The 19,334-nt window shown below is 52.3% G+C and overlaps 1 protein-coding gene across 1 annotated transcript in view; it reads right to left on the bottom strand.

The window, feature by feature from the left end:
* Nucleotides 1-16,881, bottom strand: part of XXYLT1 (xyloside xylosyltransferase 1) — a 163,401-nt gene extending 146,520 nt beyond the window's left edge. Inside the window, exon 1 of the mRNA XM_028100816.2 lies at nt 16,294-16,881. Coding sequence (XP_027956617.1) covers nt 16,294-16,794 — 501 coding nt within the window. The 5' untranslated portion in view covers nt 16,795-16,881. The remainder of the gene's footprint in view (nt 1-16,293) is intronic.
* Between the last annotated feature and the right edge of the window lie 2,453 nt (nt 16,882-19,334).

Here is a 19,334-nt window from a genome sequence, read left to right as displayed (position 1 = left end):
TTTGTTCTCACAGTCTAGCAGCCCTCTGAGCAAGCCGGATTAGTACATAACTTCCGTTGCGCACATTTCCGATCAAAGCAAAAGCCGCTCCGTGAGTCTGAAGAACAGACAAGTAAGTGGAATCAACCTCCATAAACATCTTACGTCCTCTGCAAATCCTGCTCACCAACCTCAATTAACTCTCTAGCTGTTTGCTCTGCACCGATGAAGGGAGTCACTAGCTGAGTTGAGTCTTAAACTGGAACACTTAGAAATGATGCTCTCAGCCAAGTCCCAGCGGTGCCTGCCATCAGCGCACACCACACAGACTCCATGGGGGACGGCGAGGTGACCAGTGGACCCTGAGGACCCTGAGGCTGGGCACTGTGTGGCTGTGCTCCCAGAGGGCAGCCACCTGCCCCAGCCATCGGCCGGCCCCCGAGTGGGCAATCAGGGACCCGAGATTCTGGCTATGACGCAGACGTCAGCAGTGGCTGACCGAGGCTTGCCAGTTGGCCAGTGCCCTGTCCCCAGGGACCCAGGACCAACGGTTACTCTGACCTTATCTGGGTTAAACTCTACTACTCTGACCACAGGTTAAATTTACCTTAGAGCAGGTAGTCAGCAGCTAAAATAATGACCAGAGGGCACAGGCCCACTTCCCTACTGGGGTATTTCCAAGTCACTGCCTCCTTCCCAGGAGCCATTCTCCTGAGCTGAAAGCTTGTTCCTTTTCCGCTGGGAGGAAAAAGGGGACCACAGGGCCTAACCCCACTGGGCTCAGCCACCATCTCGTAGTTACCTGGCATGCACACGGGATATAATAAAGTGTGGGGGCCAGGGGATCTCTGTGCCAAACTTGCCCTTTTATAAGACGAACCTGAGCATCCATACAGCCAACCTGAGGCTGGCTACCTGTAGCAGGATCTGACCTGTGACATTGGATGAGCAGGTACAGACCAGCAGGGCAGGCCCGTGAGATGGTATTCTAGGGGAGGACCCGGGCAGGGTCCGGCTGCTGGAGGGCAGGACACACACCTGGACAGCATTCATGAGGAATAGGGTAGCCATGCCCAAGGTCCAGAGCAAACATCTGGTATGTGTTGGGCACAAGCAGGACTTTTAGGAACATTAATTCATTTAATTTCATCCCCACAACAATGTTTTGAGGCGGGTGATATTACCGTGCCCCTTCCACAGATAAGGAAGGAGTTCGGAGAAGGCAAACAACTACCACTGCCTCCTCAAGGGATGAGGCAGAGTTGCCTCCTGACCCAGACCCATCCATAGTCAGTACCATACTCGCTCAAGAAACACATGCCCACCCCTACACTAGGCTGCACCAGGAGGGAGATCACACATAGACTGTACCCTTGAGCCCCCCATCCCGTTTGGCAGCTTCGCCAACACTGCAGACAGAGCTGGGGATCACAGAGGCTTCAGAAAACCGATAAAGGCACCAGGTCTTCAGAGAGAGGGGGCTCTCCAGCTAGGGTGGAGCCCCCCCACCCCCCGCCAATCTCCTATCCTGCCATTCAGTAAAGGTCTAGAAAGGTAGGGTGCTTGAGCGGCCCCTTCAAGGTAAGCTGGGCGGCAAAGCAGCAGAAATTGAAGTATCCTGAGCACCTACTGTGTGTGTGTGTGTGTCGTGGAGCTCAGCTCACATAATGGAGAGCCCTGCCACCCTGAGATCCTTTTACTAGATCCCGCTGGACTGCGGTTGATGGGGTGCAGACCCAGGCAGGGGACAGCAGTGGGATTCCTTCTACCACCACCGGGACGCTGGGGCCTGCCCCGGAGGAGGCCGGGTCCCCTCCACTGTGGAGAAGCTGCTCAGCGGGTGTGATGCAAAGCCATTCAGGGTAAACAAAACGAAGGCGTGTGCAGGGCAGTCACAGGTGGATGAGGCTGAGAACAAAGCCAGAAGACAAACAAGCATACCGAGACCAACACAATCCAGAACTGGCTTCGGAAACACACAAAAGGGAAAGCAGGCAGGGAGACAGCAGGGGCAGGAGACACGGCTCCCAGACCCCTTTGTCCACTGCCCAGCTGAGTGGCTTTGAGCAAGTCGCTTGGCCTCTCTAGGCCCCAGTTTCCTCACAGGTAAGATGAAGGGACAGGACTACACAACCTCCCTGGTTCTCTCCGGCGCTGACCTCCTCTGGCTTGCTGCCAAACCGGGAAGGCGGAGTTCGGAACAGCACGGGCCGCAGAGACCCACACACCAACAGAGGCTCCCAGCTGGTTCTACGGAGCAGAACCTGGAGGAGTGAGACCTGCCCCATGCCGGCTCTGAGGTTCCCCTGCTCTTCGCAAGCCGCCTAGCAGGTCCTTGACCTGTTGACAAGGGAAACAGATATGCGTGTAAGGCCCCAGCGAGCAGCAAGCATGGGGGGCACCGTGCTCTCGGGGATCCCAGCGCTCACAGAGCCCTCCCCATGTGCAGAGACTAGAATGACCCAGACCTCACAGGCATGAGGGCAGAGTGCTTAGGAGTCAGAAAGACTGCTCTGTCACTTTGTGGCCGGATGACTCTGAGCAAGCTACTAACCCTGCTCTGGGCTCAGAATCCTCATCTGTGAAACCTCTTCCCAGGAGAGATTATGCCCTGCCTCACAGGGCTGGTCACTCTGAGGATTAAATCAGAGAGCGGGGACAGAATGTAGCATGGTGCCTGTCACTTACATGGTGGCAACGGCTGCTATCACCAATGACAAGGTCAATGGTAAACGTCTGAGAGAACTCGCGTGACTCCACGTCCCAAGCCAGGGGCAGAGGTCGCAGTTGAATCAATATCTCCCAGAAAGGGAGGGGCGAGTCAGCAAGGAGGACCTGGCCAGAGCCATTCCAGGAACTACCCCAGGAAGAGGTGAACCATGGCTTCAAGCCCCCCCCCACATGCCCTGCCAATCTCCTATCCTGCCATTCAGTAAAGGTCTAGAAAGGACTTGTCCTCTACACTTCCTAGCACCCAGTTTCCACATGCCAGTAAGAGAGTCGTGCAATATTTATTCAGGGCTGAAATGTCCCTACCCATCTTACAGATGAGAAACTGAGGCTCAAGACACTGAAAGGCCTTGTCAGTGGAAGCCAGGGTCAGAGAGAGCCCCAGAACCTAGGAACATGATACCTGGGCAGGACTCTGCCCACCATACCTCAGCTCAAATTGAGTGCCAGCCCCAGGCACTGCCTACCAGCTGGGGGCTCTGGGCAGATCAAGTGGCCACAGCAGCCCCATCCGTATAAGACAGAAACACAGGCCAAGCCCCTTCCACCTCCCCTAGACCAACATCAGTAGCTTTTCTTAGTAATACAAGGGGGAGAGCTCTGAAACCCAAAAGGATTCTCCAAAACACACCTGAATCTTCCCAGCTGGTCTCAGGTGGGATGACTTCCTGTCTGGAGAACCTACATTAAAAAGCACAAGAAAGTCTTCTCTAAATCGAGAGGCCCTGGGGCGCCTGGGGTGGCTCAGTCGTTGGGCGTCTGCCTTCGGCTCAGATCATGATCTCAGGGTCCTGGAATCGAGCCCCACATCGGGCTCCCTGCTCAGCAGGAAGCCTGCTTCTCCCTCTCCCTCTGCTACTCCCCCTGCTTGTGTTCCTGCTCTCAATATCTCTAACAAATAAATAAAATCTTTAAAAAAAAAAAAGAAGCCTCCATCAAGGGGCCAAGGACTCCACATGGCGGCCAGCCACATCCTACGTGTCAGAGCATGCTCCCGGCATGTCGGAGAGGAACACGGAGGTCCGGCAGCCCGCTCACTTCCCGAAGGCCCCGGGAGACAGCCTCACGGCGGGCATGTATAGTGCACGGCCCACGTGCACTCAGAACACCTCCTCCAGTTCAACAAACTTGTGCCAAGTCTTGCTCTACCCAGGGCGCTGGGCTACATTATGTCCTGGAAACACAGAGTGAAAGACGACAGACACAGCCCAGCCCTCCAGGAGCTGGCAGAGGGGCCAACTGCAGCACAGCGGCAGCTCAGAGGAGAAGGGCTAACCCGGAGATGGGCAGGCGATGGACAGGGATAGCATCCTCCGGAACTTGAAGAGTAAAAAGTGATGCCAACAAAGAAGGGAGGGACGGGTGTTCCAGGAGAGGAAGCGACAGAGCAAAGTCCCAGGGGCATGAATGGCTGGGAGCGCACCCAAAGTCCAGGCAGCGCAGTAAGGCAGAGTGCTGACACAGTCTGGCCAGCGCGGGCTCCGAGCCTCCCTCCGACTCTTCTGGAGTCCTGACTGCCCAGGCTATGTCTGACTGCTGCCAACCAGCCAGAGAGCCATGCACTCACTCAGCCAGATGGTGCCCTCTCCTTCTGGTCATGACTCTTCTGCCACGTACAGGAGACAAAGCCAGTCTGTTGCCCCAGCTGCCTCAGTTCCCCCCTCTGTAAGATTGGGAAGGTCACCTCCCACCAATTTACAACGCCTGCACCTCCCCAAAGCTCTCTGAGTGCCACAGACAGACCCGCCATCCTCACAAAGCCGGGCTCAGGCACACCTGGAATCCCCTGCCCTGGGTCTTCCTGCCCCCACCGCCCCCCACAGCAGGTGGCCTGGGACACCCTGAGCAAAGCTTGCACGACGTCTCATCTTGTACAGGTTTTTCGAACAATGACTAATCCACTCGTCCATCTGCCAAAGCCTATGAAGCCCCTCAGACTCCCACACTGACCAGGATTCAAGGAACCTGACCATGGGGGGCAGGTTTCACAGAACCTGCATCCAGGACAGCCATGATAATCTGGCAACAGCAAGGCCCCTCACAGCGCTCAGTGATGTATGAGCCATAGGGGGTGAGGCCCAAGACCCTGCGAAGAGGGATGGGTGGGAACAAGGGATATGAGCAAGCTCTGGGGATATGTGGGTCTCCCCAGTAGCCTGGCTTTTAAAAATCATTTACAGTTTATACTTCACAGAATTCTCAAAAACTTTATGAACAATTACTGTGTGCAATCATACCAAGAAAACAAATCAAACACCACTAAAAGATAAACAAACCTGAAAAATAAACAAGTTTGAACTGGAATCTCCTAGAAATTTCTAGAATTGGAACTTTGAGAAAGGAGCCTTCAGAGAGAAGACTCCATTCCCCAGAAGACACAGCAGGATCATCCATGTTGCCTACATGAAGACTATAAAGCACAGACTCCAGCTTCACCACCCTAATGGGAAACAACAGCACCCACTCCAAAACAAAGGCCAAATCAAGTGGCATTCGCTGAGCCTCTGCCCAAAACCAGATATGTGCTCGGCACACTGGGGAAGGGAGAGATGAAGACTGGGGCCTCACCCTCCTCGTGCATTGTTAAGAGGGGTTAGGGAGTTGGAAGGGAGGGTCAGAGGAGAGAACATTGTAGTTTGGGGAACCGAGGAAGACTCAAAATAACATGAGGACACCCTGTGCTACAGTCTAAATGTTTAGCTCCACCCCCAACACCCCCCAAATTCAGATGTTGAAATCCTAATGCCCAGTGTGGGGGTATTTAGAGGTGATGCCTATGGGAGGTGAATAGGTCACCGGGGGGGAGCCCTCATGAATGGGATTAGTGTTCTTATAAAAGAGACACCAGGTGAGGGCACAGCAGGAAGTTGGCAGTCCACAAGCCAGAAAAGGGCCTTTGTTGGCACCCTGGTCTTGGACTTCCAGCCTCCACAGCTGTGGGAAATCAGTATCTATTGTTCACAAGCCACCCCGTCTGTGGTAGTTTGTTACAGCAGCCCCAACAGAAGAAGGCATCATGAAATAAACCTGGGCAGAACGCAGTTTTGCAAGCTCGTTGCACTGCCGGCCAATTCAATCAGTAAGCACTGTGCTTTCTCAAATGCTGAGGAAAGAGTCCCTCCTCCCAACACACTACTCAGGTACCATTAGGAGAAGCCACCATTTATTAGCCAGTCACCTGCCACAGGTCAGGCCCCAAGCTGCCTCATTTTATCTCCTAGCCACCCGTGAGGTCAGGGGTGAGGGGAAGGAGGCCAGGGGATTATCTCCAGGGTCGCGCGGCTCCCAAATGCCCCAGACGGCATCTGCGCCCGGGGCTCCGGCTCCAAGCCCGGTGCTCCCACCCTGCCGGCCGGTACAGACGCCACTGGCGGCAGAAGGGGTGGTGAGCTCCAGGGAAGAGGGGAGGGGGCCACAGGGGGCAGTGTGCCCCGGGCCGGCCCTCCCAGAGCAGGGCAACAAAGACCAGCCTCCGGGACACTTGGTCCCACCAGTGGGAGGATCACTTCCTTGGAGCTGCTCAACAGGCATCACCCCGATTAATAAAACAAATGGTTTTAATTTAAAGCACATTAAGTTAACAGCAGGCTCTGTGCCCTTGACAGGGCCTGGCTCCGCTCCTCAGAATAGGCACCTACAACAGGGGTGGGTGCGCAGCGTTGCCAACAGTTAAAAAGCCCTGCTCCACGCAGTCCAGCAACACGGCCACAGTGACGGGCCGGCCAGGAGGGGGGCACTGCACCCCTACCCACCAAGCCTGCCTCACGGAGACACGGGCCACTCCCCCGAATTTCCACCTCGCGCGGGGAAACCTACGGCTCTGTCCCTACAGGACCTCCTGGCGGGGGACAGGGGCCGCTCTGCCTTCACGCAGCTCTAGTCACATTTCCCCCTTTTTAAGCGGCAGGCCGCCTCCCTTCTCCCGGAGGCCCGCACGTGCTGGGTGTGATGCGGGTTCCCGGTGGATGCACCCTGGGAAGCTGGGGGGCTGTGGGCAGGGCCCGACTGGGGGTCCCTTGGCGGGAACAAGGGCGGGCCAGAGGCTCGGGATACGGGATGAGCAGACACCCCCTCTCCCCCATCCACAGGTCCCTCGGACTGTGCGGCCAGGAAGCACTGATGTCTTCTCCATCCGGATGCAACCGTCCAGCTTCTGTTTTATCCACCTTTTCAAAGGGCCTCATCAAATCCGGTTTACACCCGGCACAGGAAGGAAATGACCGCCCACAATCGCCACGCAGATTCCCTTTCATTTCAATCTTCCTCTCTAAAACCCGGGAAGGGGGAGGGGCGGGGAACGCTCGTGGAGAACGAACAAAAACAGCTCGGCTGGAGCCCCAGGCTTCGGTGGTGGGAGAGCGGCGCGGGCGGGCTCTGGCGCCCGGCTCCAGCTGAGCAAACGCCGGGCGGCGGCGCCCTCCAGTGGCCGCGCGGAGCGCCGCACTCCTCGGCCCCGGGAGGAGACCCCGCCCAGGGAGCAGGAGAGCAGCCCTCCCCCTCACTGGGTCTCAGGGACAAGGCGGTGACAGGCTGGAGAGGCTGGTTGGCCCAGTGTGGGCTGCACTCCTAAGCTACTCCACCTGCGGAACCCCTGGCCTGGAGACCGGCGCACTGATTCCAGCCCCGGGGCGCCCCCCAGCGCAAACCCCCAAGCAGTGGACACACCACATGTGTTCCCTCCAGTACTGACGCCCTGGTCCCACTCTGGCACAAGGCTGCTGGAAAGCGAGCCCCCAACAACCAGCAGGGCTTCAGGCTTCCCTGCTCAGCCAGAAAGATCAGTGGGGACACAGTGCCCTGAGGCCCAGTTGGGATGGGTGAACACAGGCCCAAACATAGGCCCTGCAGGGGGGGTTAAGGTGAGCTGGCCCTCAATTCACTCTCCCAAAAGGGAGTACAGACTGCTGATAACACTGACGCCCAAAACGAAGAGCCTGGGCTGATTCTAACCCCAGCTCTGTGTGGCACTAAGTAAGTCACTGCCCCCTCCACCCAGGTCTGTCAGCTCACTGGGAGGATGCTGCACCCATAGGTTCAGAATTTCCTTCCAGCTCCAAAGCTTGGTGATTCTGCAGTGTTCTGGGAAGGCGAGGGAGACAGACGCTGCCCTTGCAGCACGCACAGTCTTTGTTCAGACTGATGTAATTAATTATTTGGGGCCACTGGGCAGGGGGATGATATAGATTGCGAGGTGGGCTACAGCCCAGCCCTCACTGGCTCCCACTCTCATGGGTGTCCCCTCCTCCCTAAAGCATGATACAGCCCAGCCCCATGACTTAGTCTGGGAGCTCAAGTAAGTCTCCTGATCTGTCAGCCTTGGGGGCTCCTTCACCCGTCACAGTGATGCTCAAATGAGATGTTAGTAAAAGCCCTTTTATAAACTCTATAAAGTGCTGAACAAATGTTACTATTATTCTCCTAATCAATTCTTCATATGAGTAACATCGCCTCATTGATTTTAGAAATAACATTACTATATACATCCGAAATTTCTAAACTATATTCTTCAGAATACAAGTGTTTCCAGAGATGCTATATAACATCTTTCTGGGTGGGGCAGGGAGTGTCAAGGTACCTGGGTTTTCTTGTAAAATGCATTTTGGTAAACACATAAGAAAAATATCAAAAACATGTGTACAGTTGTCCTTATCAATATGTAATCATCTTGCCATTAGTCACTGGGGAAATGCTCATCAAAACCACAATGAGATGCTACTTCACACCCACAAGAATGGTTATGATCAAAAAGACAACAGCAAGTGCTGGTGGGGATGTGGAGACCCTGGAACCCTCATACGCTGCTGGTGGGAATGCACGATGGCGCAGCCGCTTTGCAAAACAGTCTAGCATTTCCTCAAAGGTTCACATATGGCCTAGCCATTCCATGCCTGGGTATATACCCACGAGATGTGAACACATATACCCACACCCACACAGAAACTCATAAACAAATGTTCACAGCAGAATTATTCACAATAGCCAACAAGTGGAAACCACCCAAATGTCCATCAAATAATGAATGGATAAATGTGGCAGGTCCATACAACAGAATATCATGCAGCCATTAAAAAGGATGAAGTAGGATCCATGCCAAGCAAAGGAAGCCAGATACAAAAGGTCACATACTGAATGAGGCCACTTTTATGAAATGTTCAGAACAGGCAAATTTATGGAGATAGAAAGCAGTTTGTGGTTGCCAGGGCTAGGGAAAAGGGGAGTGGGGAGTGACTGCTAACGTGTATGGGATTTCTTTTGGGGGTGATGAAAATGTTTTGGAATTAGTGGTCATGGCTAAACAATCTTGTGACTATTAAAAACCACTGAGCTGTTTATTTTAAAGGGTTGCATTTTATGGCATGTAAATTCTAGTTCAGTTTTTTTAATTGCAAAAAAAGAAAAATGTGATTATCCTTTTAAAAATAATCAATGGGAACAGAAAACAGAAAACTGTGAGGAATTCCCGATGTCCAGCTTGAACATTACATCTGCGCCCTGAGGCCCTCACAGCATTTACCAACCACCCATATATCAGTGTGATTCAGCTCTAGGATGGTCCCCGACCTATGTTATGGGCTTTGCCTTATAGTTATAACACATTATCTGTGGTATTATCTATGGAATTATCCAGAGTGTATCATATGGGATACAATAACCATATAAAGCTATTCCCTACAGATCAATGACTCAAGTTTTTCCTGAGAAACACACAACAGCTGTTTCACGAACATACTATAATTTAAAAGAGCTCCACTGGCAAATGGGTTTAGTAACGCAGCACTGTTCTCTAAATTCTTAGCAAGAAATGTCAGCCTATCTTTCCAAAGAGCCTCTCATTGCAGGAGGCATTTCTCAGATCCCCTCTTCCGGATTTATATGCAAGGTACCTGCTGCTCTGACGGGCTGGAGAAGCTGCCTTTGAGAGAGAGAGAGAGAGAGAGAGAGAGAGAGAGAGTGTGTGTGTGTCTCCCTCCCTCCCCCCCCCCCCCCCCCGCTTGCCATGAGCGTCATCGGTGCTACAGCCCGCATGGCGCTCTTTGCACTTCTGCCAAGCCCCAACCATGAGCTGAGGTTCTCATCTTTTCAAAGCCACTCAGTTTTGCTCGTGCCGAAGCTCTGGAAACGTCCCGGTGTGCCCAGAGCTTCCACATCCGTCAGCCACCTCCGTCCTCAGCACACGCTCCTCCTGGAATCCAACAACTGCCTTACGTGTGGCAAGCACGCGGCTTCCTTCTCATTCCTAACCTGTCATCTGGGGACTGAGCAACCCAGCCTCAGGCTCTGAGGAAGATGGGGTTCAACGGAAGAGGGGCAGATCACTGAGAACTGCAGGATTTCCTGGGTTTAGCTAACACAGCCCCCCATCAGTCAGTCAACTGTGAACACTGAGAGCCTCGAATGTGCCCGGAACTGTGCTAAGAATAGGATGGGGGGGGGGAAGAGGGAGCACCTCTGTTTCCACTGCCTTCTACATGGGGGGCTCTCCCCTAGACCGGCATTCCTGGCCTCTTGCTCCCCACCATGCACCCTAACACCTCCCTTAGGGTAGGAGGAGAAACTGAGCTGATGGGTGAGTTTGGAAGGCATGCCTGCCCTGGCCCCTTCCTCTACTTCTACTTCGCCCTTCATCCTCTCCTCTCCCTTCCCCTTCTCTCTCCCCTCCTCCCCTCTCCTCTGCCCCCTTCTGGAATTACCTGGGGAGAGCCTGCCCACCCCTGCAGGGAGGCCAGTGGCTGTCCAGGGCTGTCTGTCCCTCCAGAAGTCTGTCTGATTCCTGTGTTTCAGGTTAGCAGGCTGCCTGTCCCTAGTCTATCATTTCCAACTTAGGCCAGAAACAGGAATGGCATTTATGGGGTTCCTGCCGACCTCAGCAGATGAAGAAGGGAAATGATGTCCTGCCCTCATGGAGATTATGTTCTAGCAGGGAGAGGAAGACTGCAAATAAATAAAAGGATGGTTATTTTCTCAAGCATGCCGAGCACACTCCCACCTGCAGCCTTCCCACACGCAGCTCTAGCTAGAGCTCTCTCTCTTCTAGATGTCCAAAACTCCATACGCTCTCTTCCCTCCATCCCTGCTCAAATGTCACCTCATCAGTGGGGCCTTCCCCGACCACCTCGACCCACCAACGGCCCCTCCCTGGACACATACACTTCTTATGTCCTTACCCTGCTTTGCCTGCTCTAAACTTCTCACAATCTGACTTGCTCTCTCTGTACTTGTTTATCTGTTTAAAGTCTCTCTCATCCCCCACAACCCTAGACTGTAAGCTCCGCGAGAGCAGAAAACTGGTTCCGTTCCCGCTATTCACGGGCACAGAGTAAGCACTCGTCTGTTGAACAAATGAAGGAAGAAACAAATGAATATGTGCTACAAATAGGCTGATGGGAGAGAGGATGAGGGCCCAGGTGGGGGCTGCTTTAGAAAAGGGTTTCAGGGAAGGCCTTTCGAAGTGGCTACCATCTGAGTGATCACACAACGAGTGCATGAGAAACACACACACCGGGCACCCCTGGGGTGGGGGAACCCGGCCAGGCCTCTGCGGGGAGGGCTGGCCACCCCAAATAGGAGGGAAGAGAGAACCACACATAGGTCATGTCAGTTGAGCGATGCCAGGTGCTCCGGGGCCTGCTCACTGTGTTGATTTCCCCAGAAGTCAGTGCGGTGGGGTCATGCTGTGAGCCTGGATCCATGAGCCACTCGGCAGCACTGAGCTGAGCATGCTACAGAACGGTAGCATCAAATCCTCACTGCTACATGGGGGGGGGGGTCTGATCCTCATTTACAGACGAGGCTTCAGAGGCCCTGAACGGCGAGGTGGAGGACCCATGGTTACCCAGCTAGTAACTGGCCAACCGCACTCGAAACTCAGAGCTGTCTCACTCCCTCAGGCCATCTCATGCCCAACCCACCCACCACATTTTTGCAGCAAGACAGGATGAACATGAGTGTGACGCTCAGCAGTGTGGGTCTCTGGATGGCAGGGGCTGTGCCTGACCCACATGTGTCCCCTGTAGCTGCGAATCCGGGGCCCCACATACAGCAGGTGCTTGGTCAGGCCCGGGGTGGGCTCCTAAGGGGTGGGGCAGGGCTAGCTGGTCGTCTACCCCAAAACTTGCTCTCCTCTCCTTCCTGATTAACAGAACTCCTATTTTTAGCAGAGGACTCCTTTTTTTGATTCTTCCTCCACCCCGCTACAACACAGACATGATGGCTAAAGCTGTACCAGCCAGCCCGGCCCACGAGGACAAGGGCTGCTCCCTAGGGAGGGCGACACGGGCCACTGCAAGGAGCCTAGCAACCTCATGACTTCGGGAAGCCCCCATGCCACCAGGAATGCCTACCTCTGGACTTCCATTTGGATGAGAAATAAAGCTCAGTCTTGCATAAGCCACCACAATTTGGGGTTTCCATGGCATATTCTATCAAACCTGATAGAGCAAGGAAGGCTGGTGAAAAAGCTAAGTCTCGACGTAAGTTTTAGAAGTGTAGGATTCCTCTTGACAAACAGAATGAGGCAACAGATGGCTCAGAAGCAGAGCAAGCAAAACCCCTTAGAGGGGACAGCTTGGGATGACAAGTGAGCTGGAGTCAGGAGGTCCTGAGTGGAAGTGGTATCATAAAAACAGCATTTCTGCAAGACGAATGTAGCAGCCTTTCCCAGGCCAGCAGAACCAGGAAAGCCTGGAGGACAGAGAGCAGTGCAGCCAAATGCTTCCTGAATGCCCACTGTTTGCCAGGCACTGCACTCCCAGCGAAGGCTACACAGACAGGATGGCTGAACTGGGTCTGAAAGGTCGGCAGGAGAGCCCCCGGCGCTCCTGTGTCCCCTTAGGGCAGTGAACTCCCCCGCCTGCCTCTGCAGCTCCATACAAATTCAGTTTCCCAGGTCCCACAGGCGGGGGCGGGGCCCGAGATTCTGAACTTTTAATAAGCGTACCCGCATGATTCTGATGCAGTCAGACCATGGACCTATTTATACAGGCTGGCAGCTCCTAACCTGATGCATGGAACACAGCAGGTTTGAATGCTTATTAAATACATGAAGAAATAGACTTCCATACCGTTAAGAGACAAACCAGTATCAAAAGATTTTCAATAATAATGGAAACAAGATTTTTCTGGTGAAGTGAATGGTTTTTTAGCTAATATTTAATTAGCCAAAATATAATCTGAGGTCACTAATAATGTTCTGTGATCTACTTCTGCAACCCGTTCAGCTAAAAGGTATTTCAGTTTCACTTGAAAATGGCCTTACAAGAGACCTCTGGGTGTGAGCACAGTTCCCACGCCGGCTCACCGGAGCTCTGCTCTGCAGCTTACAGACGTGGTGGAGCCCAAGGACCCACACTGAGGGAGGAGGCTGTCTCCAGACAGGTGGCTGGGCAAGGAGCTGCCTTCCTCGCCCCAAGCTGTCCTCACACACTTCAAGGCAACTCTTCTCCTGGGAGTCAACTGTCCTTATTACCTGACCTTCCAAGACAGAAGTGCTCTTTAAAGAAGAAACATGGTATATGATGATTTCACTCATATGTGGAATTTAAGAAACAAAACAGATGAACATAGGAAAAGGGAAAGAACAGTAAAATAAGATAAAAATAGAAGGGGAGGCAAATCATAGGAGACTTAACTATAGAGAACAAACTGAGGGTTGCTGGAGGGGAGGAAGGTGGGGCATGGGGTAATTGGGGAATGAGCAACACTGGGTGTTATATGTAATGAATCCCCAAATCCTACTCCTGAAACCAATACTACACTATATGTTAACTAACTTGAATTTAAATAAAATATCAGAAGAAAAACAAAGAAGAAACAGGGTAGAAAGGGAAAAACACTGACCTAGGACACGGGTCTAGTCCTAGCCAGGTCAGTAACTCCCCAAGCGGCCTTGGGCAAGTCTCTTCACCCATTGTGCTATATGCTCTTGAAGGTCCCTTCCAGCCCTGATGCAACCAGGATGAGAATTTCTACAGTTTCCTTCTTCCTAATTAATACTGAAAGATTAATTTTTCGTATAAAATGCACTCCCGTATGAAAGGCATGATGTTCAGTGCTGGGGATACATTTAAGAGAAGACAGGGTCCATGCCCTTTGTCTACCTTGTCTTGAAAGGTAGACAAATATTTCATTCAATAATTATATAATTACAACAGTGATAAATGTTACTTGGTGCTATGGGAGTGTGTAATGGGCTCTCAGGAAAGGTTTGCCAAGGAAACAACACTGACACTGAGATCTGAGAGCAGAGCTAAGGATGGGGGTTGGGGTAAGGAGCCACTCCAGGCAGAGGGAGAAGCATGTGTGAAGTGATGCCAGAAAAAGCATTCCTTTCAGGAATATTCCAAACCTGAGGGAGAATCAAATGACCAATAAAATGAAGCCAACCTTTTAGGGCCATATATTTAAAGAAAAAAAGAGCACCTTTTATTCAAAAACAGAGAACAGACTCAAAATCTGACCTCGAAACGAACAGGAACGATTTTATGCCGAAACTGATAAACTCTTCTCTGACCACAGCCGTCCAGCTCCAAAGCCCCCAGACCCTCATTTGCCACGCCTCAGCACAGATGCTGTCAATGTCCTCAGGTCGTCCACAGCTGCTTCCGGGCCTGGGTGACCTCTGGCTATCCGACCGAGCACAGCAGAGGGAGGGAGCATGAAACACAGACACCGCGATGGGGACCTGGCCCTGAGGCCAAGATAGCTGGTGCTGACTATGTGCCAGGCATCACGCACCGGCATGAGAGGTAAGACCCAATATGTTCGTAGCACCAGGGGGCACCAGAGAGGAGGAGGGAGAGGAAGACGTGCCTTTCAGATGGGGTTTCCCTGGAAGGCTCCAAAGAGGGGACGGAATCTGCAGATGGCCAAGACCTGGAGATGGAGAGAGAAAGAGTATCCTGACAGCAGCTAGAAAGCCCCGAGCACACAAGAAGTTGTGGCTGAAGCTTGAGAAAAAGGGATGGGTAGAGATCTGGCCCGAGTTGCTACCTCTGACTCCATGAAGGGAAAAAACGACAATGCTGGTCTTCAGGGTAGAGATCCAGTCAAATCCCAGCTCTGCCCAGAATGGCCCTTTGATCAAGGGCCCTTGGTTTTCTCCCTTGGACCAGTACAGAGTTTCTCAAGCATTAGAGTCCTAGGGATCACCCAGGACAGGCTGCCAGGTCTCACCCTGAGATTCCAGTTAGGTAAACTGGGATGGGCCCCAGGCTGAAAAACCCCAGGTCAGACAGTGGGTCAAGGACCTGGATTCTTGGCCTCCTATAGCATGAAGTCCAGGCCCCGGGGCCCTTCCCTGACTATGGTGTGTGCTCCAGACAGGCTTACTTGTTCTGGGCAGGGGACAGATCTTGTGTGCTATGGGGAGAAGCGGGAATGGAAAGCGGTGGAAGGCTGGGCATGGACTATCCCCAAGTCTAGGGACATTCCAGGGAAGGTGAAAGCTAAGTAAAGAGTGGCCAAGGGCCCAGGAGGGAAGGAAGGACATCCTAGGCAGAGAGTACATCTTGTGTAAAGGCACATTCAGCACAATCAAGATCTAAGGTGCACATAGGAGGACAAGAAGCAAGGCTGGAGAGGAGGGCCAGGCCCACAACACAGCCCTCCTAGAAGTTGGGACTTGAGCTGACACAGATCCCTGAACTCTGCAGGATCCTGGCAGCAGCTCCCCTTGTCACTCACTGGGCACAAACACATGGGACATTACTCTTATCTCACTACCCCTTCCCCCACCATCAGTCTCCATCCTTTAAGATCACCTACTAATCCTATCCAAAAATCAGACCTTGGATCCCCTCTGTGCAACTATTAGGTCAAAATGAGGCTAGCAACTTGACTGAAACAATTAACACTAAGCCAGGAACCTAACCTCTGACAAGCAGAGCCAAGAGATCACGGGAGATGATGGAGAGAGATAGGAGCTGAGCTGCCACGGAGGCAGGTTGGTCCAGCCTGGGACAAGGTGTCTAGCTCTGCTGTGCTCTCCCCAGATCTTATCTGTACCTCTTAGAGCTTTCCCTTCCTCCCTCGGAGGAACCGGTGGCTTCTCTAAATGGGTTCATGACCCTTGAGAGTGGGGAAGAAGTCACAGAAAGGGGATGAGGTGGTTCACACTGTCTGGGTTTGGGCTTAGCCAGTTCTGACTGAAATATGAGAGATGTCACTGCAACTTCGATTCACGCGACCTAAGACCCTGTCCAGCAGACCCTGAACAGAACGACTATTGCCCTCAAACGATCTGTTCCAACCTCAAAAGTCAAAGACTGGGGAGTATAAAAAGCACGGACTGCGAAGGCAGTGCTGGATCCTGCAAGGCCAGCAGAGAGGGGGCGAGCCAATTCTCGGGGGAGAGGGGTGGGCAACGGGTCAGGGTAGTCAGTCGACACCCGGCAGCACTCCTGCACCCGCTGAGTGCTTCTGGCTCCTGGACACGCCCCCCCCCCCCCACCCCGGACGCTGCCTCCAGCATAGGGCGAAGGCAGGTTTCGGGCAAAGCTGGGGCAATGTTGGAGGGAGGGGGGCGGGGAGCGACAAACGTATGGGGTGGGCCATCCGCCGGGAACCCCCAGCCGCAGTCCCGCTCACCTTGCACTTGAAGCCGGCGGCTGGCGGCAAAAGCTCTCGCAGCAGGGCCTTGGCCACCTCGCGGCTGGCCTCCTCGCTCACGAAGTGCAGGTTAAGCACCTCGTGCGCCTCGAACTTAGCGAGGCGCAGCAGGGAGCTGAGCGCGACTCGGGCCTTGGCCTGCAGCGCGGCGTTGTGTTCCGCCTTGGTGAACATCATCAGCAGGTGATAGTCCACCGGCCCGGGCCCGCCGCCCTCCAGGCTCTTGGCCTTTGCGCCCGGGGCCGGCGCCACGGAACCCCGCGCCACCTCTGGCACTGGCGGCGAGGGCACGGCGGGGACCCCGGCGCGGGCCTCCTTCAGCCTCTTGGTGGCGCTGGAGAAGGTCTCCCGGCCCGAGCCGAGGTAGTAGAAAGCACAGACGGCCAGCGCCGCGGCCAGCAGTAGCGCGCAGTAGTGGGAGCGCACAGCGCCCAGGCGCGCCATGGCCCGAGCACATGAGGGCCCGCCTCGCCGACCCATGCACCACGGACCCGCGGACAGAGTAGCCGAGGAGCGGCAGCGGAGACCAGCACCCTGGCAGCCACTTAGTAGCCCGGGCGGCGGGCAGCGGCCATGGCGGGGGCGGGGCCGCGCTGCCCGGAGCCAATCCGCGGGCGCTGATGCGCGGAGAGGCTGGGCCAGGGCTGCCCGGCAGCCGCTGGGTCCTAGATTTAGAGGGATTCGAGACGGGAAGTAGCCAGCGGCGGGTGAGGAGGACTCAGACTTCGAGAAAGCCAGCGCGGCCGTAAGGTCTGTCAAAACTGGCCGTCCTAAATGCCCAGCCCCAGACGCTAGAAATCGAAGCTGAGCCTTGAAAGGTATAGAGGCGCCCCAACGCAGGATCTTCGGTTAGCAAAAACACTAAACTGGACGCACAAAACGGGAAAAATGTTATCTCTATACCTTTCTCCCCCAAATGTTTGGAAGCTTGAAGTCCTCTCCCCGCCGACTCCCTTCACACCTGGGAGAACTAGCTGAGGCTAGGGAATTTAAACTAACAAGCTCCTTCCTCATTAACGGTAAATGAAGGTGGAAATGGCCTTGCCCAGCCCACTGGCACCTGAGGCCACGTAAAGGATGTGGCCAGCAGGGGGACCCCGCTGCCCACGACTTTGGGATAGTTTCCAGAGCCCCAGGGGAGTAACGCCCGGAGATTCTTGTTTCTTTTTTTTAACAGACTAAAACTTTAAAAGAGCCTTAACATGTACCAAGTCGTTTTTCAAAATTTTAACTGAGGCACACTGAGGTAACTTGCCCAAGGTCACACAGTTGCGGTTTTGACTTTAGACAGCTGGACACTTGACAACTACATAAAAACTCATTAACTTCAGTCTACGGACTGATGATAATACTATAGCTTTTAAATATGATCTGCATACATGTACAAATGATCTGCATGTTTGAAGGACGCGGAGGTGAAAATGCATGGGCAAATGCACATACGAGTTATCACTCAGCAGTTTATTGTGCCATGCCCTTATTGGTCAAAGTGACTGGTACCCAGAACCACAATTCATCTCATTTTTAACTCTTTTCAATTGGACTAACAAGTTTTCTGAAAAAACATTGGACCTCTGAAGTGCGCTGAGCAACAAGATCAATACATACTAATTACCTTGGGGGGATGAGGGTAACCCAATAGCTCAATTAACTCACTTGACAGGCTCTTACTTTAATTCACTTAATCCTCACAACCCTAAGAAGTAGAGTTATTATTTGCACTTAACAATTGAGGAAACAGATTTAGAGCAGTATATTGCCCAAACCTAGTTGGCTAGTAATACAGCGAGATCTCAACCCAAGTCTTCCTGCTTCCAATGCCCAAGCTTTTAGCCAAGATTCGCATTGAAAGCAGTATTTTGAGCCCTGAGTTGTGTGTATTTAACCACAACCTTCAGCAGACACTGGTTACAAGAGCAAGCTCTCCCAAGTTAATCTAGCACTACAAATTATTAGACTTCAGACAGGTTCCTTAATCTGAGCTGCAATTACACCCATTTGGAAAACAGGGCTAATCCTAGTACATAAGCCTCATAGGATTATACGACAATACATAAAAAGCAGTTAGAACTGTGCCTAACACTTAGCAAACAATATAAACTATGCTAGAAACACCAAATTCTATAAGGCTAAATATCCAACAAGTACCAAATTATAGCAACCATAGCTTTTCTAGGGTAATTACAAATATCAAACTACAAATCTCCATTAAGACTTTATTATATGCTCCACAGAATCCCCACCGCAGTGTGCTACAGCTATATTATTACATTCTAATTGTTGTTCACTAATAAGAGAAAAATAATTCTGGAATTGTGCCCTTCATCTTCACCATCAATAAGGTGGTTTTTCCTTCTGCCACTTATTCTAGAATTTATTCCATTATTTTATTTTTCAGACCTTTACAAGATCACTACTCCTGGCATTTATGGATAAAAAATGAATTAACAAGATAATTTTAAATTTTACATAGAAAGGAAAATACTCGAGACTCTCTCCATGTTTTCTTCATTCCCAATTCTTTGACCATTAAGATAAATTAATGTCGCAGCTTCCTGAAATATACCGCTCGCTGGAAACTGAAATAGGAGTTGAATGAAGGTGGCTAGTCAGTCATTTACTCAATAGATAACATAGTGACTACTGCATATCAAGCACAGTAGGTGCCTGAGGATTACAGCAGTGGAAAAAAAAAAACAAATCTCTGCCCTCATACAGCTTATATTCTAGCAGGGGAAATAGACAAGAAAAGGTATGTAGTATGTCAGATGGTGACAGGTTTCCTCAGCTCAAAATAGAGATAGCTGGGTGTATAATAACATGGCTAAATAGACAAAGAACTTTGGTAAGCACAGTAACTCTTTCAGTTCTAACTTTGGTCAATTTCTCAGACTTCTGACCAGGGATTAGAGGTAATTGGCTTTTCCATCTGTAATGTTGGATAATCAGATTTTTATCATATTGACTAATACCCAATATTGTCAAGGACAGAGAGAGACACTTTCCTCTACAGCAGATGG

The sequence above is a fragment of the Eumetopias jubatus genome, unplaced genomic scaffold (genome assembly GCF_037043125.1).
Source record: "Eumetopias jubatus isolate StellerSeaLion01/CBP00866 unplaced genomic scaffold, mEumJub1_p1.0 scaffold_1, whole genome shotgun sequence".
NCBI classification, from domain to species: domain Eukaryota; kingdom Metazoa; phylum Chordata; class Mammalia; order Carnivora; family Otariidae; genus Eumetopias; species Eumetopias jubatus.
This window is presented reverse-complemented; position numbering and strand designations above follow the sequence as displayed.